The sequence below is a fragment of the Numenius arquata genome, chromosome 6 (genome assembly GCF_964106895.1).
Source record: "Numenius arquata chromosome 6, bNumArq3.hap1.1, whole genome shotgun sequence".
Lineage (NCBI taxonomy): Eukaryota > Metazoa > Chordata > Aves > Charadriiformes > Scolopacidae > Numenius > Numenius arquata.
Genome location: NC_133581.1, coordinates 43,712,059 through 43,733,942, shown reverse-complemented (window position 1 = coordinate 43,733,942; position 21,884 = coordinate 43,712,059). Strand labels below are relative to the sequence as shown.

General features: G+C 44.0%; 1 protein-coding gene across 1 annotated transcript in view; it reads left to right on the top strand.

Moving 5' to 3' along the window:
• Positions 1 to 18,124, top strand: part of CDAN1 (codanin 1) — a 33,858-nt gene extending 15,734 nt beyond the window's left edge. The window contains exons 12-28 of the mRNA XM_074149077.1: positions 492 to 606; positions 1,413 to 1,556; positions 2,201 to 2,367; positions 2,997 to 3,078; positions 3,780 to 3,869; positions 5,019 to 5,073; positions 6,075 to 6,208; positions 6,915 to 7,018; positions 9,219 to 9,368; positions 9,805 to 9,868; positions 10,341 to 10,419; positions 11,414 to 11,571; positions 12,763 to 12,870; positions 13,278 to 13,341; positions 14,530 to 14,732; positions 15,460 to 15,567; positions 16,303 to 18,124. Of these exons, the coding sequence (XP_074005178.1) occupies positions 492 to 606; positions 1,413 to 1,556; positions 2,201 to 2,367; positions 2,997 to 3,078; positions 3,780 to 3,869; positions 5,019 to 5,073; positions 6,075 to 6,208; positions 6,915 to 7,018; positions 9,219 to 9,368; positions 9,805 to 9,868; positions 10,341 to 10,419; positions 11,414 to 11,571; positions 12,763 to 12,870; positions 13,278 to 13,341; positions 14,530 to 14,732; positions 15,460 to 15,567; positions 16,303 to 16,428 (1,951 nt within the window). The 3' untranslated portion in view covers positions 16,429 to 18,124. The remainder of the gene's footprint in view (positions 1 to 491; positions 607 to 1,412; positions 1,557 to 2,200; positions 2,368 to 2,996; positions 3,079 to 3,779; positions 3,870 to 5,018; positions 5,074 to 6,074; positions 6,209 to 6,914; positions 7,019 to 9,218; positions 9,369 to 9,804; positions 9,869 to 10,340; positions 10,420 to 11,413; positions 11,572 to 12,762; positions 12,871 to 13,277; positions 13,342 to 14,529; positions 14,733 to 15,459; positions 15,568 to 16,302) is intronic.
• Positions 18,125 to 21,884: the final 3,760 nt, after the last annotated feature.

Here is a 21,884-nt window from a genome sequence, read left to right as displayed (position 1 = left end):
GCATTTCCCAGTGCCCAGGCATGCAGTGCTGCCTTGCAAGGGCACTGGACTGGCCAAGTGTTTCTTGTGTAGTAGTGCATGAAGCTAAGGAATTACAGGTCATTGTTTTGTTCACTGAGGTTTTGACAATCCACAGTAGGGAGGAGTCGTGATCTATGGGAGTTTTGAATGTTAAGTTCAGTTATTTTACAGCTTCCTGCTTCGACAGATCCATATTATTATCCTTATGCTGGGACTTGCTAAATTGCATCTGTTAGAAAATGTACAAAATCAGAGTGGAAAAGAAGGGGGTCAGCCAGTACAGTCTGTCAGTCAGTCTGTCCAGCCAAATCAGTCTTGTCCCTTGCTTTCTTGTCTGTTGGTCTGTTACACTGGTTGTCTGCTCATGCTTGATACAACTCATGAGACAAGCTTGACATTTTGCTGTGTGTTAGTTGAGGTTTTACTGCTGTTTTCAGCCCAGTCTGACTCTTCATCATCTTTTGCTGAAGTTACCAGTTCAATCAGCACCTGATGGATAGTCTGTGCCTGAAGATACTTGAACTGAATGGCCTTACTCTAGTGGAGCATGAGCACAGTGATGGGGAAGCAGATATGGATGAACAGGTAAGCTTGTTTTTTTGCAAACACATCTAGCAGCAATTTCCCTGAGCTGTTCCAGTACCCAAAGAATTAGTGGCTTGATTGTGAGTTGCCTGAAGGTTCCACTGCTGTATTTGCAGGACAAGAGCTTCTTCATTTGGTTTTGTAATAACTCTGAGCTTGGTTGTGGATGTCTGAGCCCCTTGCTGTTTGCTTGCATGCTTCAGGGTGCTTCATAGAGCTGTGTCACAAGAGATGATGCATAATAATTTGGAAAGGGAGAGCCTCTTTTTAGGTTGTTAGTATACCCTATGTTAGATCCATGAAATAACTGAGTCCAGTTGTTGGACTTAGTTGCAATAGCTCCTTGTTACTTTTCCATGTAGAAAGATTTTAATTAGAATGAATTTGTAGTCTGCTCATACCTTTTCAGATGTTTCTTCACTCATCTATACTTATCAGAGGTGTCACAGCTTATAGCCTATCAGCAAAGCAGCAGCCGAAGGTTCACGAAGGCTTGCAGAGCGGTGGTGGTATAAAGGAGGCAGCATGAGACCAGCTCTCTGCCCTCTCATTGACTTCAAAGCTGTTAATGTGAAGATGTGATTGAGCAACTGCTTGTTTTAGAAAGCTCTTGAATTGATTTCTTCTCACCATATGTGAAGCAGTGGAGGCAGAAGCAATTTAAAATGCTTGATAAATATGTATTTCGGTAAAAGCAGTGATGGAGATATGTGGCCCTTTCACATGAAGGGAGTTGAAGATCAGTGTAGGTAGTTGCTTTGCAAGTTCAGGGTAGCATTGCCCCAGCTTGATTTTCTTCATTTCAGGATGAAAAGAAGCGTTTCACTGTGGTCCTGGTAAGCCTACGGCTCCTCGCCAAGTTCCTGGGGTTTCTTGTTTTCTTGCCATATCGCACTGTGGAGCAACCAACTAGAGACTTGCAAGACTCTGCAGTAGCATTAAGAAACCAAGTAAGAAACCAAACTCTTCTCAGAAATCTAACATGGTGTTTTACTTGACAGGCAGGTGTTCTAATTAAATGAGGGGAGCATGAATAGTTATGCCCTAACCAAGCAAGCTAGTGGTTCCTGGGATGGTGTTATACTGTTCTGTGCCCCTGCTGCAAATTCTGGGGCTGGGAACAAAGGAGAGAAGAGTTTGTGTAAGCTAGGAAAGAGGGAGCAATGCACTGGTGGTGAGGTGCTCAGTCTTCGGTTATTTCTGCTAATCTGGGGCTGTCATACCAGAACTCTGACTAGGTAAGAAGTCTTGTATTTATAGTGTAAAATCCAGCTACTGAGAATGTTTTGTTAGTGTCACACTCATCGCCTGTGGCGTGTCATCCTGAATCCAAGGAGGCAGGGCTTAGACCTTGACTCCACTTGTACAGTCAGGCTTATGGCCTTACTTTTGAAAGTCCCAGTGGGACCTCTGGTTGCTGTCATAGTGTGTTTCTGTTCGTGTGCAAATAATTTTTTTCATTAGCTAGAAAGTCGCCTTTTATTTGTACAGAAGATTAAATTCTAGAAAGAAAAGTCAAGATATAGATTAAGGTTTTTTTTAAGTATCAAAAGGTAACTTCAAGCTGCTGCTTTAACTTCTGTTGTCCATTAAGACCCTGCCTGTACTGGATGTATTGAAGCTTCTGAGACAATCTATTCGGGATCAACGTTCTATCCTCACTATTCCTTGGATTGTGGAGTACCTTTCCCTTGTGGATCACATTGCTCCTTTCCTTGATTACTACAGGAAAGTATTTTGTCTCTTGCTGCAGGTATACAGGTAAGAGCCTGGGACAGGATATTTGTTAAGAATTTTTCTGTGAAGGTTTGCATGCTTAATTGAGGCACCTGGTGTTTGAGAATACATGCTGGCCCTAGTTTAAGGTTCTTATAAAAGTAAATTCTGGGGTTTTTTAGTACAGGTCATGAGCAATTCTTATCTCACATAAGGCTGTAGAGAGAGCACATCCTAAATTCAGAGATTAATATTTGATTTAAATATGTGTTTTTTTATTAAGTAAACAAAATTCTTTAAATCCCCACTCGCTCATTTTACATCTGCAGGAGTGAATTTTAAATCTTGAATTTGAACCTTAAACTTAGAAGGCCTCCCATGCCTAAATAATGCTCTAGTTTTATTTCTTTTATACATGAGGAAAATTTTGAAGCATCTTCTAGAGAGTTACTTAACACTGTCTTTTCTAGTGTAAACAAAATCGCATATTAGTCAGATGCATATCTACAACAAAATAGAGCTTGCTCTCCACTCTTTCAGCCGACAAGTAGGGGATGCGTACATGGTGACAAATAGTATAATTAGAAAGAGAGTGGTTTGGGATTTTTTTTCCTTAATGAAAATTGAGCTACTGAAATCTAACACTCTCTCTTGCTGCTTTTGCTGTGTGGCAGGTTAATGGTCCTTTCTGAGGATAAGGAGATAAGTTTCCTGAACAAGCTGCTGATCCTTGCCGTTCTGGGTTGGCTTTTTCAGGTAGAGTCTCCTGTGTGCACACAGCAATTCTCTGAAGAAAAAGCAGGGCATAGAACTCTATAGAAAGGAATATTTAAATGAGTTAAAACACTGCAAAACAGTAGTTTGTTGTTTTGTTGGGTTGTTTTTTTAATGCTAGTGTAGCATTTAAATAATTCTCTATGTTCTAATGGAGAATTATTTTCCTTTAATGGAATTGTGCAAAGCAACATTTTTTTTTTTTTCCAATAGGAATTCTAATTGCTGCTGAAACACATTCTCTACTTATAAATCTGCATCCTTGTAAGCAAACTGACAGCTGATCCCTATGAGAACTGGAAGCTCTTGTCACAAAGATGGAGTGCAGTGCTAGCTGACAGCCTGGAATTACTGGGGAATTTTTTGTCTGATAAAGGGACAATGTGTGATGAACTCTTAAAATCCTTTTGTGCCTTTAGTTGGAAGCAACGTAACTGGTTAGCAGGAATGTGTTGGGAAGGTGAAAGATGCTGCATAGGGAGGGTAAGGAAGGTGGCTTATGTTAGCGTGATCAAACTAAATCTTTAATTTTATGGAAAGGCTCTCCTTAGAGCAGAGAGGATCCTTGGTGTTAGGTTTTTTTGTGGGTGTGAGGTTGGTGAGATTTTACTGTCCTCTCTATCAGAAATGGTGTAAGTTATTGACTGCTGTTTGGGTTGTGACTGCTGGGGTTTCTGTTTCAGGTCCCATCAGTCCCTGAAGAGTTGTTTTTTACCACTGATGTCAGGCAGGAGGGATTGATGCTGGATACTGCGACATCTGCTCAGGCTTTGGTGAGTTAGTGCAGCAGCGTGTCGTCTGAATCTGTGGATGAGGGTGGACCTACCACAGCCTCAGGAGCTTGAGATTTTTATCAGGAACTTGGTTGCAGTGCAGCTGCATTGAGCATCTGTAGGCCAATGGATGTGATGCCCTGGTTTGTCCAAGGGCCTCAACTGAGTTGCATCCTGGATCATATAAACTGTGCGTGTTACATCTCTGGGGCTTTTGTCAGGCAGGAGCCATCTTGCCTGCTGCAAAGGCTTGCAGGATAGGTGCAAAGTTATGCTGGAGGATCAGATGCTGTTTTCCTTCTCGTTACTGCAGTACAAGGTGAGCTGAGAGAACAGTAGCTCCTCCCAGAAATAAGTAATGGTGAACTCAACAGAAATAGTTAGATGGGACTCTTAAGAGCAAGGTTGCTGTCTTTGGAGTGACCCGTTTTCCAGTTGTATGATAAAGGGTAATTGAACTGAAAATAGTAGAGCAAGCAGAAAAGGAGGTGAACTTACGGCATGTGTGATTTTTTCAGACAACTCCCAGACATGCAAGAGAATGCTTAGTATTCCTTGAAAAATGAGTAGTGTGTTTGCTACGATATCTGTGTATCTTGTTCTAATTAGAAAGTTCTTCAGTGGCAGAGATCAACTGATTCTTTTGTTCCAAATGGGTGCAGTACCCACTGCCTGTGTGGATGGGGTCTGAAGTTATTTTTCCACCAATGCCTGTGGCTGTGCTGTGTGATACTAGGGTGACCTTACTCCACAGTGCGATGTTCCACTGAGTCTGAGTGAAGACACCTGTGGAGGTGTCATGCCCTGCAAATGTGCCTCGTTTATTCTCCTCCATGGATTGGCTTCTCTTTTATGAGTAGCAGCTGTGGCAACAGTCTTGGTTCCCTTCTGTGACCATCAGGTTTCAGCTGGGCTTTGGCAGTGATTAGAAGCAGTTGAGCTACACTGGATGTTACAGGGCTGGGCTGAACATTTGGGCTGCAAAGCTCATAATTTTACTGTGGATTTGGAATCAAGTTATTTTTATTGTTTTCATGGAAAGGCAGTTCTGAAACCTGCCTGTGACCATGCGAATGGGATTTCTGACTTACTGAAGACTGTTTTTTTTCCTGCTGTGTCCTTTCAGCCTTTTCTTCCTTTTCTCACCAGGACTCGGTACCCTTGGTGGATCAGCAGTTACTTTATACCTGCTGTCCCTATCTTGGTGAGTATTTTATTTATCTTTGCTATATAAATATTAGTGTATATATATTTTTATTTATTCGTCCTTTGGTACTGTGAGTCCTCACATCATCTATCTTACCCCTCCTCACAACTTCACGTATCAGTTGTGTATGAGTCAGCCTTGATGATAGATTGTATTGCAGAAGCTCGTGCAGCTGTGAATGGTGCCTGGTGATGGTGGGGGAGGGAGGCTACACAGTCAGGATAGTTGATCTACACAACTTGAATACAGAGGGACAGGGAAACTCATCCTTCACAGACTGGAAGGAAGCATTATAAGGAGTAAGTGTACAACTTTTCCATCCTATGTATAGGGAGAGGTGTTTGTACTGTGAGGAATGCCCTGATCCTTGAGCATATTTCTGCTGCCAGGCAGAGGGGAAGAATCTTTTTGTGCCCTGATGCTTTGTCAGGTTGTTTTTTTGAGATACCTTTTTCCTATGATCTGACTGCCATTGGTGAAATCCCCCTCTGTGGACAGTAGTGTCCCAGGTGGTGGATTGGTGCTCTGCTTTTTGGGATGTAGATGCTAGGAAAACTATATGTTAAATCTGCATCATGAAACCTTCTAGGGGTTGGACATGTCTTCAAGCTTTTCCCCTGGTATTTTCTCCTGACTGTTGGAATTCTGTGTTATCTCTACTTGCCTTGTTGCCCTTGTAGACTTCACAGTTCCCGCTTGCCATGCTAAAAAGGGATGCATGAAAATGACTGCTCCCCGATCCTTCTGAACAAATCCTATGTGCTAGGGAGCTTTTTGGAAGCCTACTCATTTATTTCTGGAGCCTTGCCTCCCTTGCTATACCCTGCCAGTTAAATGGGTGGGGTGCCCGTCTGCTTTTCTGAAACTTCAGCTTTCACAGAAGCTGAGAGTATCTGCTCTGGAAACAGAACTGACAATGTGAAAGTCTCTCTCTTGAGTTTTGATTTGTTCCCTTGCTTACGGGGACCATGACTGCTTTTGCATGTTTTTCTGTACAGGTGAGCTGCGGAAATTACTTGCTTCTTTTGTGGCTGGTAGTGGAGCAAAAAATGGTGGCTTTATAAGGAAAATCACTCCCACAGCTGCAGAGTCCTTGGCACCCAAGGCTTCTGTAACACAGCGGAAACTGCAGGTAATGAAATTACGGAGTCGCAAAGGGAAGCAGGACAGGAGAAATTGCTTGTGTTGAGTAGGGTACACGGTGGTATCCTAATGCCAGGAGACAAAAAAGAATGGGCTGAGGCAGCAGGGAACATTGTGTGTAAGAGTCGGCCATCCTTACTCCTCGTTCTTTTGTTATAGTCATGTGGCTGGGATACCATGTGGGTGTTGAAATCTGGATAACTTCAGTAAACGTTCTTGCAATTGGAACAACTAGCCTGTTTCTCTGCTTGTGTCTTCTTTAACATAAGATGTTCGTATGTTTCTCATACTCTGTTTTGGTTAGAATGTACCCACGCTTTTCACTGAAGTGTAGGAGCCCCCAGGATTACCAGCCTATAATTAAAAGAGAGGATCCTTTCATTCCAAAACCAAGATGTGTGGTGACTTGCTATAGTAGGTGCTGTCAGAACTCTCCCGTTCTTCCCTTTACTGGGCATTTGCTTTTGTAGCTCCGTAAACCCTGATAATGAGCTTTGGGTTAAATGGTTAGAAGGAAATAGGGAGAAAATATTTTACAGGGGTGCTGAATGCTACAGTAGCAGAAAGTTCTGGTGTAGGCAAATTGTGTGCCTTTTAGCACAATTCCAGGTTGTTGTTCTGTACATTCCTGTGTTGAGGAGAGGAGGATCTGGGTGGAGTGCTCTAATCAATTGTAGCGTTTTTCTCTCGCACAGGTAGAGTTGGAACAGGCCTTCTTTCACAACCAGCCTCCCTCCCTCCGGAGAACAGTTGAATTTGTGGCAGAGAGGGTGGGATCCAACTGTGTTAAGCACATCAAGTAAGTGCTGGTGATCTGTTCTGTGACTTAAGTAACTTTACACTAATGAGGCAAAGACTTGATCCTTTAAAATTTTGCGTGTGGGGGAAAGGAAGCTTCCCTCAGAGTATGCTGTGTAGCAGAACACCAAGGCTGTTTAAGGCTATGACAGTGGGGACAAGCAACATCTGATTGGCATCATAGAGGGGAATTTCTGAAGGGATGCAAAGAGAATCATAGAATCGTTCAGGTTGGAAAAGACCCTTGGGATCATCGAGTCCAACTATCAACCCTACTCTACAAAGTTCTCCCCTACACCATATCCCCCAGCACCGCATCTAAATGACTCTTAAACACATTCAGGGATGGTGACTCAACCACCTCCCTGGGCAGCCTGTTCCAGTGTCTGACCCCTCTTTCTGTGAAGAATTGTTTCCTGATGTCTAGTCTAAACCTACCCTGTTGCAGCTTGAAGCCATTCCCTCTTGTTCTATTGCTAATTACCTGTGAGAAGACACCACCTGTAAGACCTGTGAGAAGAGAACCAACCTCTCTACAATGTCCTTTCAAGTAGTTGTAGAGAGCGATGAGCTCTCCCCTCAGTCTCCTCTTTCTCAAATGAAACAGCCCCAGCTCCCTCAATCGCTCTTCATAAGATCTATTCTCCAGGCCCTTCACCAGCTTCGTCGCCCTTCTCTACTTGCTCCAGCACCTCGATATCTCTCTTGTATTGAGGTGCCCAAAACTGGACACAATACTCAAGGTGTGGCCTCACCAGTGCTGAGTACAGGCGGACAATCACCTCCTCACTTCTGCTGGTCATGCTATTTCTATTACAAGCCAGGATGCCATTGGCATTTTTGGCCACCTGGGCACACTGCTGGCTCATATTCAGCCGCTTGTCAATTAGAACCCCAGAAAGGTGGGACACCTGGAATGTGAAAATAATACAGCATTTTGGGACTTAATATCCCTTTCAGAACGTTCTCACTAATAATAGGAAAATCTCAGGTCAGAAGGGTCCCTCTGGAGGTCATCTGATCCAAATTCCTGCTCAAAGCAGGGCCAGGGTTCAAGTTAGGTCAGGTTGCTTTGCACCTTTTCCAATTGAGTCATGAAAATCTCTAAGTGTGGGGATTCAGCAGCCTCTTAGTACCACGTTCCAACACTTAATTTTCCCAGGCTTTGTGAAAAATGTTTTTTTATGTCCTATCAGAATTTCCCTTGTTCCAGCATGTGTATGTTGCGTCTCAGCCTTTAGCTGCGCACTTCCTGGATGTTGTTCTTTCTTCTCTGTAACCCTTCCTTCTCCCTTCACCTTCTCTTCTCCAGGCTAAGTGAGACTGGCTCCCCCAATCTCCTTGTAGGTTGTGTGCTCCAGCATCCCAGCTGTCTTAGTGTTGTGTTGGGTGGGTTTTTTTGGTGTGTTTTTTTTTTTTTTTCTCCTGCAGTCATTCAAAACTGTCAATGGCTTTCTTGTACTGGGGTCCCAAAGCTGGGCAGTGTACTCCAGATGCAGCCTCACAGTGGTGGGGGAGGCAGTAATTTCCCCTGACTTGCTGGCTGCGCTGTTGCTAATGTCAGCCCAGTGTAAAGCTGGCCTTCTTTGGACACTGCTAAATCGTTTAGCTTGTCTGTTGGGAACCCCAGACCCTTTTCTGCAGAGCTTCCCCCAAGCCAGTAGACCCCAGCCTGTAGAGGTACACAGCCACCACCCCATTGTCACCCCATTTCTCCAGCTTGCCCTTCAGAATGGCAGCCCTGCCCTCCAGCATGTCACTCGTGAGCTTGCTGAGAGTTTGCACTGTCCTGTTGTCTGACTTGTTGAAGGCGTTAAACGGTTTCAGCCCACAAGGAATGCTGGTTGTAGGCTGCTGTTGACATCTTTGAGCTGCTGACCACTGTCCATTGAGAGTGTAAGGGTATTGCTGCCGGAAAAGGTACCTGTAACCGTGTATGTTTCCCTTAAAACCTAAAGGCTTTTGACTCTTGAGACTTAGTACTATTTTGGTATCTTCATCGCTGCTTTTTTCCTTACAAAAAGAACAAGGAGATGGTTTAGTACTAAATGCAGGGTGATTAATTATTTTTCAGCAGAGTGGTTTATTGCATTTGTGCCTGGGATGGGTATCCCCCTAAACAGGGGGAAACAGCTGGTTACAGTTAGCACTGTTTGTTGTATTGATTTCAAGTCTGTCTGATTGTTCTTGTTATTTGACAGGGCAACACTGGTAGCCGAGTTGGTTCAAAGGGCAGAAGTCATGTTGCAGGATAAAGTGAAGGAGGAGGATGCTAATCAGGACAAACTGCTTGAAGAGGTGTGCGCTCATCTCTATGAGGAAGGGGCCCAGGCACTCATCAAAGGCAGAGAGTAAGGAGGAAAAGTTACTTAAACTTGTGCCTTCCTGTCTCTTATTGTGGAATCTATAAGCCTAATCCAGCTTGGCCTGTCACGCGCAGGTTCTGGCAATTATAAACCCTGACCTCTGCTCTTAGGGTGACTGTCTGCTGCGCCTCCAGCCAGTTAATGCTGTGTTTGTAGGAAGGAATAAAGATGCTGTGTGTGTCCCTCTGCATACAGCTGCAAACAGACATCCCCTGCAGCTATTGTATTTCTCTTTGGAAAACGGAGTATTGCAGCCTGGTGGCTTCTAATTGCTTTTTCCTTGTCTGGTTCTTTTATTTCACTGCAGTCTCCCAACTGGTTTTGACTGTAAGAGTGTGAAAGTTCCTACGGTAATGAGCGTCTGAGTGTTGTCCAAGAACTTTGACTAATACTGTGGCACGTTTTCTTTCTTTTCTTGCAGATTTTGCAAAAAGAAAGGTCCTGAGGCAGTAAGGGTGTTACTGCCAGAAGAGACATCTGCAGCAGTATGTATTTTCATGAAAATTTACTACAAGCCCTGACTTCTAAGTCTGGACCGTTACCATTTTTCCATTACCGCTTCATTTATCCCTTAATAGCTCAGGACAATGGAATCTGTTGATGCCCTCATGTGAGGGCTAATAGCTAAGAAGAGTCACCTCTGCCAGGCTGCTTTGGGTATTCTGGCTAAAGTGATGCTCTAGCCAATAACTCACTTGAGACTAGAAGAGCATATAAATTGCGTTCATCTTGCAAGGCTAATGCTTTTGTTTTAGCATCGGCTTCCTCAAGAGTTGATGGGGTTTGAGTGTATCCTGTTGCTCAGGGTATCAGTTCCCGCAGAGGTGGTGGTGCTCTGCTTAAATTGTGCATGCCAAAATTAAGCCTTTTCCCTCTAGACTTCCTTCTGACTTCTCACTGACCATAGCGTTGCAGCTGGTAGTAAATCTCCTATCGCTTGTTATCCTCCCTGTAAAGGTTTTAAGTAGTGCGGAAGACATTGCGGTGGAGCTGGCTACTGAGAAAGCCTGCGGCTGGCTTTCTGCCAACATTGCAGGTGAGTCTCCTTACCCTGAACTGGGGCTTCTAACCCTGTGTATTGTACTTTTTCTTTTTTTTTTTTTTTTTTTTTTTTTTCTGAGATCAAGGGGTAGAATTTATTCCAGCGTTATAAAGTACTTGGTCCTACTCATTTTTCTTTTAGTGGGAAGCATGCAGTTGCTCTGTCCCTCCTTGTTTAGGAATAAGAGGAATGATTTCTAGCTCCAAGAACATTCTTCAGGGATTTTTCAGGCTTGGCCCATGTAAGTGATTTTTAGTTACGGAGGCTTGTAGGATGGTGAGAATGAATGCTGTGGAAAGCTGCTTCTGAAAATGTCATCAAGGCTGAAGTTGTCATAGCACTTAAAGCATATGATAGACAGCTGCTCTCTCAAGCCACCTTATGGCCCACATGTACAGAGTGCTCCTGAAATCTTCTGTGAAACAAACACCTCTCGGGCTGGGTGTGTTCTCAGCAGGCTGAAGGCAACTCTAGTCCTTCACTCTGTAATAGTGCCCTGGCAACTCTCCAGAATCTCTGAAAGTCCACTGTTTCAGGAGGTTGTGCCAAGAATCTGGGGAAGAATATCCAGCACCACTTGCAGCAGCAGGAGTTTAGTGTCTTGGATGCTGGTCAAAACTTATTTTGGTGGAAAGCATATGGCTTTCATGGGCACAGTGGTTGAACTGGTATGATCGTGCTGATTCAGCTTTCTACTTTGGCATTGCTTCCTGGCTTAGCTACTGTGTGCATTAAACCCGCTGAAATATTTTGATGAAAATGAGATGAGTTGCCAGTGGTACCTGGTGGTAACGGGAGGCTGCACCTGTGCCTCTGCCTGTTAAATGTAATGGGAGCTCAGAGTGAGAAGGGCTTGAAAGTATAAACTGTCCTTTCGCTACGGCCCTTGGAATGGGAGGATAAATAAAGGTAGTGTTTGCAAACAGTTGCCTGCCTCACTGGAGAGAAAAGCAGGAAGCAGACAGGATTTGTTCCCTGTTCTTTTTAGCGCTCATCAAGAGAGAAGTGAAGGCAACTTTCAACAGGATGCTGAAAGTCCCAGGACTTCCCTTGCCCGGCGAGGATGCTCTGGAGCTGAGACGGGACTGCCCTCCAGGCTGTCAGCACTGCGCGCCGTTTCCCTCCCAAATCATCAACGAGATTAAGGTACAGACTGTTAGCTTCCTGGCTTGCCCTAACTCCCTTTGTATTTTTCATGGTGGGGGGTTTGTTTGTTTGGGATTTTTTTTGGTTTTTTTGGGGTTGGTTTTTTTAAAGGGGATGTTCTAGTTCGAAGGAACTGGCTGTGGGGAGTGTTTAGGAAGCAGAGTGGAAAGATCTCATGCTTTTTTTATATCCCCCTGCTCACCATCTGTGTGTAGATCGGAGTTCCCCAGTGAGGAGTACTGTCTCACATACAGGATTTCTGGTACAGCAGTCACCTTTTTGACGGGTGTAGCATAGAAACCATAGGGTGGTGAGTGTTGGGTGCAGCTGTGTGCTGCAGAGTCAGCACAGCAAGTCAGCTACTTTTTTGTAGACCTGCTCTTTTCATGGAGAGTCTCCTGGTCTCTGTTTAGAGTAAGTATTTCCTGTTGGTCCTTTCAGTTCTGTAGAACTTGGTAGACAGTCAAGTTCTGTAGAACTTGGTAGGCACCAGGAATTATAGACACCATCTTATACACGGGGAATTCTACGTTGGATTCAGTGTCAGATGAATCTGTATGAATCTGAAAGATTTTTTGCCAGTCTGCATCTGCACCTTCACTCAGCTTCATCAGGGAGAATCAGAATACTTTAAAAAGAAAGTGATGCTGTGAACTTGGTTTCAACCAATCCAAGAAATTTTCTATTCAAGCTGGTTCGAATTACATTTGATCACAATTACATTGATTTCCATCCTTGGTTTCTGCTATTGGGTGGTAAATTGCTGGTGATGGAATGTGCTACCACATGTAAATTTGCTAAACTAGTTTTCATGTCATAACCATTTTGGTGCTCTTCATACTCAGCTTTTATTGACACCGAAGCTGCCTTGACAATGTAAGAGGACTCTGGATTTCTGTAGCGCTTCTACCCTCACCTTGCTTTGCTGCACTGTCAGATCTATCCAGAGCTTTAGACCTAGTTTCTTTTAAGCAAGATGAACTCGTTGCCCCCATTGACTTCATAACATTAGTGAGAACTATGGTAGAAAATCAGACCTAGGTAAGGTGGTAAGAAAATCCAGCCTTATGAAGCGAAGAGGGTACTAGCTGATACTATTTCCTTTTTTTTTTTTTATGAGGACCTGAGGACTGTCTATGAACTGGAAGTGCAGGACACTAATAGGTAATTACTGCTGTCTTTTTCATCAAGGATGTGCTGTGTGTTGCTGTGGGCCCACGGGATGAGGGTGAAGTGGTTGACTACGTCTGGCTGGAGTGCCTGCTGGGAAGACTGAGTCAGACGCTTCGATGCAGAAAGGTTAGGAGTAAAGAAGCAACAAACCCCCTCTTTCTTGGACTGCTTTGAGCTGTCTTCATACCTGCAAACTTGTTAGCGTGCCTTGCCTTGTCACAGAGTTGAGTTCAGCTCAACGTTTTTTGTCTGAGCTCAGAAGTGATGAAGTTGCGCTGTGGTTTTTATGCTGTGTAAATCTGCTTGGTACTTACAGTTACTTTGGATACTGGAGGATCTGGTACTTTGTGGATCCTCTTTCCATACATCATCTTTTCTTGTCTTTCAGTCTTTAATGGTCTTCTGATTACAGCTCTGTGCTTCTTGCTGTAAATTGCCTGCTCTTCTCTGATATTTGTGTCCCTTGTGAAGCCCTGTTGTGTCCAGTCTGCACTGTGGGGACAAAGATACAACTTTTTTTGTGTGTTTTCCAGTTCATGTGTCCCACATCAGAACAGCAGCTGGCAAAGTGCACAGTTGAGTTGGCTTCTTTGCTGGGTAAGTCAGTCATGATAAACTGTTTAAGACTGAAGTCTGTTATTACAGTTCTCTTAAATCCTTGGGGTCAGAGACTTCACTATTTAGAGCTCATGGGTGTTTGATTCTTTTTGGTGTCATTGAGCTTGCAGATTTTTTTTCTGTCAACTTGGGTGGTTGCTATTGTTCCCTTCCACCTTCTGCCCAACAGCATTATACTGTGACTACCCGTCCTTCACATCTGATGTTCTATTCACATCTCCATTGGCTTTTATTTATTGATATCTTCATTTAAATATGTGGTGTGTTTTCCGGTATTTCTGCCTCTGAGAAGTTGCAGCTCATGGTTTGGTTTTTTTCCCTAAAAGTAGGGCCTGTTCCCTTATATTATATTTTTGTGGCAAGAATGAAAATAGCTTGTTTTCTGTGTATCGTGACTTCTGTGAGCATTTTCAGCATTGTTATTTTCTCTTGCTTTAATGTGTGAAGTACAATGTTTTTCTCAGCAGGAGTTAGTGATCTGGATGCAGGTGTCTTCTGCCTGGGCAACCTTCTAATTTCCTGGATTTAGAACCTTTTTAAGAAGTTTTATACGTGGTTCATTCTCTCGGAAAGCAGTTCACATCTGAATATTGTGAAATGTCATTCTGGGGGGCAGCAATGTAAATCTGCCCCATTCCATTAGTCTGTACCAAGGAAGAGCTGGTAACTTCCCTCTGTGTATGTTTAGACGCAGTTACACACTGTTCAGCTTTTCTTTCACTTGCACGAAGTTATGCAGCTCTGCCTATAGTCAAGACTATGAACAACTATTTAATCTGTTTGTAGATCTAAATGTTGGTTTACTGCGTTATTTTCCTTTCCTTTGGAGTAACACCTAGGTCTTCTTTTGTTAAACATTAGACTGACTTTTATTTACTTAGTCGTCTTTCAAGACTTGGGGGCTATATGCTGACCAAATGGTATTCTTTATCTGACTAGTATAAATCTCTTGTGATGTAATACTTGTTCTTGTGGTTTCAAAGCTCATAATTTTGCATGTTTCTAAACTCCAGGCCTCTGAGGTTCACTGCCTTACACTCACTAAGTGTTCTTACTTCAGTGATTGTTCAGATACCAGCTATGCAGAATGTGCTGTTGGACCGAGATGATGAAGTAAAAGGAAAATACTGCAGCCGTAGGAGTTCACCTTTGTTCCTTTTCTTACAGCTTCAGATCGTGTTCCTCTGAATCTCAGGATCAAGTCCCCAGAGGAGAGCTCCGAGAGGCTGTGTGTAAAAAATAATCCTACCTATGGCCTTCTGAAACTGCTGCTTTCTGTCTGGAAGGAAGACTTTGGGACGCCTGTTCCTGTGCGGCTGATCTTCAGCAAGAAGAACATCGGTTATCTCGCGGACGTTAAGCAGCGGGAGGTAAAGCTCATCCCCATCTGTGGAGCAGCTGGTTATCCGCTCTGCTCGGGTATATTCCCGCAGGAGGTTGTGCCTGTCCACGGGGTAAGGGTGGCTCGTGTGAGTGAGGGCAGCAGGGTTTGCTCTGCTGTGAGCTGGCCGCCTTCCTGCAGGGGCAGAGAGAATACTGCGTCCTACTTGTCGGGGCCCGATACCTGTCTGGGGGCTGTTGGGGAGGCACGGCTTAATTTAGGAACAAATGGCAAAACGGCCCAGTTGGCCTGGGGGATTGAGGTGTGATTTTGTAGTTGGCTGCATCCACTTGTCTTTTATCAGCTTTTATTTTTGCATGTGTTTCGGCGTTATCTTATAAGATCCCCAACTATGGAGCTGAAAATTGCCCTATTGTAGTTGCAGGCTAAAACCAGCTTATTTCAGAGGGTAGAGAAAAGAATTTTTCAAGCTGTACTTGAACACGCAAGAACTAAATACTTGCTCTGTTTGGAAACTGAGAATTAGAGATATTGGCACTTTATGGTAGGTGTATGAACTAAAGGAATTTTCTTCACTCGATTTGGATGTTGCTCTTCGATGTCCTCATTGCCCCACCCAGATAAATAATGTGCTTTCTCCTTTCGCTCCTGTTCTCCACATTCGGAGCCAAGAAGCAAAACATGAATTGTATAGGGATAAAGGAACGCAAAATCCATTTCTTTCTGAGCTGTTGATATTTTTTTCTCTTCTGCAGTGGGATTTGTTCCTTTTCATGCTTCGTGGTCTCATAGAACACGGACTAATGAGAACTGGTGAAATAGAGAGTTGCCTGAAGAGCCTCCAGGAGCTCCCTTGGCCCTCAGTAAGTAATGAGATGCGTGTGAACAGTAAGTGAAATAAAAACTAAAGCTACATAAACATAAAGCTTCGTGTAGATGGAGCCCATAACCTTCCCTGTCTATAGTTCCTGCTTCGTGCAGCAGAAGGACTGGCTTCCATCAAGTGTTCCTGTTACTAGTGTGTGGTTGAAAATCAGTACTTGTGTGAATCCCGGCATTTCCCGTGCAGCGGAAACGCTTCCAAGAAAACCGTAAACCGGTTTGGAGACCAGCTGGCTCAGTTACCGGTTCTAAGCTCCAGCCTGAATGCGTTCGCTGTGCTCCAGCTGAGCACGACACGTGGGGAAGGGTCTTAACTGCCCAGACTCGCGTGGAAACCTCTCTGCCTCCCACTGCCAGAACGGGAGAGGAGTCGGACTATTCTACCCAGAATCAAAATGCAGGAAACTGCCCGACTCCCCTGCTAAAAATGGGCAGTATTTCAAGGCTGGTGAGTGTGAGCACTTGCACACTGGAGATGTTTAAACTGTGGCAGTGATCGTTTCCGAGAAGGGTGTGGGGATTATGGGGGAGACTGACGGCGTAGAACTCCAGGCGTTCATCTTTGCAGTCAATTTTGTAGCTCGTCTCGGGTTCTGCACTGGAAAACCATCAACATCTTTAACCTTGTAAAGAAGTTCTTTACTAGAAAAATTAAGTAAGCCTCTTCCTTGACATTTGTTAATAAGGGTTCTCTGGTTTGTATCTGTTTATTACAGGATTTCTTAAAAGAACTGGAAATGCTGTCCAGAGTATTTGTATCGGAACATCGTATAGAAGAGACCAGGACTAGCCCTTGTGAGGTGACCAGAGGATCTCTAGGTACTGTGACAGCACAAAGTTAGCGGAGATGGTCTCTCTCCGGACAAAAATTACTACTGAAGATGCAAATGGAATTTTTCGTGTTTCTGAATGCGTCGTGAGCTCCTTGCTGGGAGGACACTGCAGATAAGACATCACTTTGTGCAAAACCTGCACTGGTCTTTCTGTTCGTGGACATTTTGCCGTGGTGACTCTGCTGAAAGGTTTACCTCAGCAAACGGATCTCCCAGTAAAAAGTCCTTTAAGCACCTTGATCGTGGCTCAAAGCAGCTGTTTTTTTTAAACCCACAGACACCTTTTGTATTTGCGCAGCAACAGGCTGTGGCCAAACCCAGGAATCGATTCACGTGGACAAGTCCCTGCGTGATCAGAGAGATGGCTTCCTGGTGGCTGTCTCTCCTTTTAATGGGATTTCTCACGCTGGCTTTAACACACACCGTACTGTCAGGGTGGGAAAAGGTGAACCTGTATGACATGGAGATGAGCCTATATTTATTTTTCATTGTAAGCTCAATTTCAAAGGTTTTATTTTAATTTTTTAAAGACTCATTTTAGAAGTTAAACCATATTAAATATATTCACCAGAACACTGATGGCATTATTCTTAAAGGATGGAGATGCTTAAGTGTTTTTTCATCTCCTGTTGGAAATGGAACTTGTAATTTCTGGGGTTTTTTAATAGAAATAAGGGAGAAAATATCTGTTTATATTTTTTACTGAAGACAGATGACAGTATTTTTTAAGACACTTTTATAGTATGGGAACATAAATGGCCTTTGGCTGATACTCACTGTTTTTTTAATAATCCTTCTTGCCTTGAGTTTGGGTTTTATCAGACAGGAAGTGCTGCAGCAGGAAAACTCCAGCCTGGAAGAACAGACAAAACAGTAGTGACAAAGCGCTGTGCCAGCCTCTGCAGAGCGGGTTTTGAAAGGAATCCTTTTCGTGGAGGACAGTAGGTGTTTGCCCTTCTGCGTAGCTCACCACCAAGGGTGTGACTTCCCGTTCATCCGCACCCCCATCCTCAAGTGTTTCCTTAAACTGGGCTGTGGGGTGGGCACAGCCGGAGGGCGGCAGAATAGCAGTAGGGGCTCGTTAGCTGTCTCGAGGGAATGTTTTAATTTTTTTTTTTCCCCCCGTAGCAGTGAGGATGTTATTTCCTTTTTCTAGGAGTGTCCTATTAGTGCGGGGTTTGGGGTTGTTTGTATTTTTTCAGAAAGCACGTGCTGTGTTACATAAGAAAAACGTCTGGACAAAACAAAGCCTGGGCCTTTTTAGCTTGCTCATTGACTTACCGCTTCCTCTGTAAGGCAAGAAAAGGTGACATCTTGGAGTCGGTGATTTAAGAGAAACAACAAACAGAACTAATGAGGTGGAACTGTGGCTTCTGTTAAAATATGCGTGACATTGAGAGAAACCGTAGAGCAACATCAGCGTCTCAACTGGGCTGAGCTATTTGTTGACTTGGTTACTGAGCCCCGCGGTGACAGGTTTGGCACGGTCCATCCATGTGCCTCGTTGTAGGGGTTTTCTGATGTGACAGGAGCGGAGGTGCGTGGCAGGCGGCAGGCAGCCGTGTCGGCAGCGAGGATGGGGTGTTACAAACTGAAATTACACCATATCATACCGTACCCCCTTCCCTGAGGCTGAGTGTTATGTGATGTTTTGCTGCAGATCTCATTTGAAGTTGTTGTTTGTCATAATAAACATGATTAAATGTCCTCTTTTGTGTTCAAGCTGTTGAGATACATATCATCTATATATAGAGAGTGCCTCTTTGTACTGGGGCAAAGTACAGAAAAATGGTGCCTTGCCCCAAAGCGTGGGGCAGAGAAAGTGTTGTGATCTCTGCTGTCTGGCCTCCTGCTGCTTTGCTTGTATTAAAATATAACTGTATTTTGTTATTAAGGCGCAGGAGGTGTGGTGTGGTGGAAGGAGGAAGCAGCTGGAATCCATAATGGTTAAAAAGGTGCTCTTGGCCCTGGATCTGACTTTATTTGGGCATTCTAATACTGTTTGCGTAGATACTGTGGCTACAGCTTTTTGTGTGACATCAACGTACCTCAATTATCTGTCTCTAATACAACAGGCTTGGAAATTTTTATTTAAAAGTTGGCCAAGCCCCAGGAGCAGTTTACTCCTTCCAGTGAGCGTAGTTGTGCCCTGCTGGGCAGAAGGCAGGCAGTTCTTCAGTGGGAGCCAGCAGGTAAGAAACGCCTCTTTCCATGTTCTTACATCTTAGTGCAGTTACTCTAGTCCCTGGGCTTCCCGTGGTCGCTCTGTAAAGACAGACAGAGCCCTGATTTTGTAACTAAATCTTAAGACCGACTGCAGAGCCTGCTGTTCCCTGCGAAGGGATGCTCGGTGGTGGGACCGCTCTCAGGGGGATGCCTGACCCTCTGCGGTCCCACCGGGCTGGCAGACTCCTCGCTGCGCCAGTGCTTCGAGCATCGTACCTGCTCCCTGCGCGCTGCCTTGAGAGCTCACAGCAAGCTGGGTCAGAGTGTGGGGCCTTGCCTTCTCTCAGCCTTCCCTACTGGGAAAAAAAAAAAGGAAATGAGGAAGAATGGCATTACATTAACTTCCTTCTGGGCGTGCAGGTGAGAGGAGTCGTGTAACTGGACTCGGGAGGAAGCTTCAGCCACGGCCTCGTTTCAAAACAAACAAAAAAAACCCCGTTGCTTGGACAAGGCGCCGCATCACAGAAACCAAGCTGAAGCAGCGACTGGCTTCTTGACTCTCCGTATTCCTCAGCAGGTATGTAGGAGACCTCCATCTCTTGTCACAAGCCAGCAGCCTTTCTGTCACTTCTCCATCCAGTGTCATTCCATAGATGGGTACCTTAGGCTGGAGCAAAATAACGTGGGGCATGTTTTCTTGTGTAGAAAATACCGTTTATTGTGGATATGAAAATAGCAATCTTGATTAAGAGCAGAGATGCAACAGTAAGTGGTACAACACAATTGGTTTGATCATCTACTGCTCAGCAGTGACTTACAGGAAGTTGGGTTTTGCCTGTTGTAGATGAACAAATTAGATATCTGCTGGGTTTTTATTTCTTCCTTTCAAACAAACCAATGCCGTACGTTAACAGGTACCATAAAATGTTATATTTGCAAAAGAAAACATTTATATAAATAGGCTTTTTAGTATCAATTGAAGATTGTATTAAAAAAAAAGTTACATTAATTCAATACCAATAAAAATAAAACTTAGCTTTGATAGCATATAAAAACGCTTCAAAACAAGCATATATAAATAACTTAATTTGTAAACATAGAAAAAAATCTTATGTATATATAAAAATAAACATCTGATGCACTGTACAATAAGACATTATCCTTCATAGGCACTGGTATCGTTGATCAACAGGAGTCCCCCTAGATGTTTTTCCTACAAAAACTGCTTTATCACTAGTGCCGTGTCCAAAATAAAAGGGGAAAAAAAGCAAAGCACTGAGCGAATCTGTTGTGGGCCATATGAAGACCTCCCCTGCCTCCTCTGGAATTCCAGGGAAGGAGCACCGGGGGCTGAGCCAATTCACTGGACTGCTGTTGCCGCTCATGTTTTCTAGGGCTTTTAAGTACTGCCTTGTTCTCTTCCTTTCTTGATTTCCACCAAAAGGGAGGGAGAGGGAGGGCTGTGTCACTGGTTGCGAATCTGGAAATCTGTCTTTTCGCTCAGTTGCAGAAAACTTTGTGACGGGTTGCTCCTTTTTCCTTGGGCTAAAAGCGAACCATGTTTAGCAGGCTTTTAAGAAAAGGCTGAGCCTCACCAAAAAAAGAGCAGTAATAGCTTGGTGTACAATTTGTAGCTGTGACCATCTAAAGATAAAACCAAGCAAATCATTAAGTGAAAGGTTTTTGTTATCCTCCTGGTATAGTTTAAGGGGGTGGGGGTAGCCTTGGGCTGATATGTCTCAAAACTGCTATTTTCTTAAATATCAATTTAAAATAGCTATTATATTTTCTTTTAAAACTTAGTGTATTAACAACAGGAAGTAACATATAAGCCGAGAGCCAAAATTACACCTGTGCAAAGATACAGTAAAAGTAGGTCTTGGCTCTTGAACTCAAAGGTGGGAAGTGCAGCGAAGGTCACCCCATGCTGGGAAAATGCACCTTTTACTGACAGTAACTGTGTTAAAGCAGCAGACGCTGACTCGGGTAAGGTGGATGCTTGAATACGTATTTCTTACTTGACAAATTTAAAGTGCAACAGCTTCTTGAACAACGTGGGCTTTTTTGAGCTAAAGAAAGCATATCATAGCATCTTCTTATTGCTTAGACAAGATACCTAAAGTGATTCTTTACCATTGTGCTGAAGAACTAAATGAAGTTATTTAGATATTTGAGTTGGTTGTGGTTTTGTTTAATTTTAGGAACGTGTGACCAAACCAGGGAGTGCGTTGAACAAACGTGTGAAGCCTGGCAGCGGGATTGTTGGACTGAGCTCAACAGAAACGCCACGAGGTAATTGAACAGGAAGAGTCAGTGCTCTCTGCAGTGGGACAGCTGTCACCAACAAAGGAGTGCGCTAGAACTCCCACCAGGCTCCGTTTTCAATTCTTAATGCATTTGCGTAAAAGTGTAGAAGGACTGATGGAAAAAGCTACTCTTATTTGCAGGATTTAAATTCTAGAAACAAGCCGATTACTCAGTAGTACTCCCTATTAATGACAAAGTGTCACTGTTTACAACTGTCAGTTTGGTTTCTTTGTTTGAAAGCACCTAATTCTGCAGTGCAGTAAAACTGTGTCCTGAGGCGTGGTGGTTCCCACTGATGCTGCACAGTGCACCGTACACCGGCTGCACCTGGTCAGCCAGCGACAGGAGAAAAATCCATCCAGGGTGTGGGGTGACTAGTGGATATCGTGCTGTTTTACCTTCCCTTCTGCAGGGGAGTGCAGCCAGCCTAGCTAAGGTAAATGATTTATCTACACCATTAAGAATTCTGCATTCTATACTTAGCTCAACACTAGAAAGTGGCTTTGCAGCTCTACTCAAGAGCTGGTACAAGGTCTCAAGCCACACGCGTACTGTTTCCAGGCTGTAGTGCATTTCATTGCTTCCATTGCCTTTTCCCCCACTGCTGCCTAAACTTTCCTAAAGAAGGTTGATCTTTGAAGCTCCTTGGAAACAGAAATTAAATAATACACTTCTGCATGTAAGATGCCGGCTGTTGTAAAGCAAAGTCTCTTCCTAGAGCCAGCACACCTCCCTGCTGAGCCGTGCAGCTTTCTCACAGCTGTCTCCAGGAGGACAGGTTCCCCATAGAACTTGCTGGGTTTCTTCTGAGCAGCGTTGGCCAAAATAAATGATCCTTTTTGTCTAACTATACTTTTGTATAGTCCAACGTTAGCAGTTGGAGGCTCGATTGTGACTAGCTTCTGAGCCAGCATTTTACATTATCCTTACAGGTGCTTGTGTCTCTGCGTGGGCTTTCAGCTGCTGCGGAGTGTCCACTTTTGCACCAAACA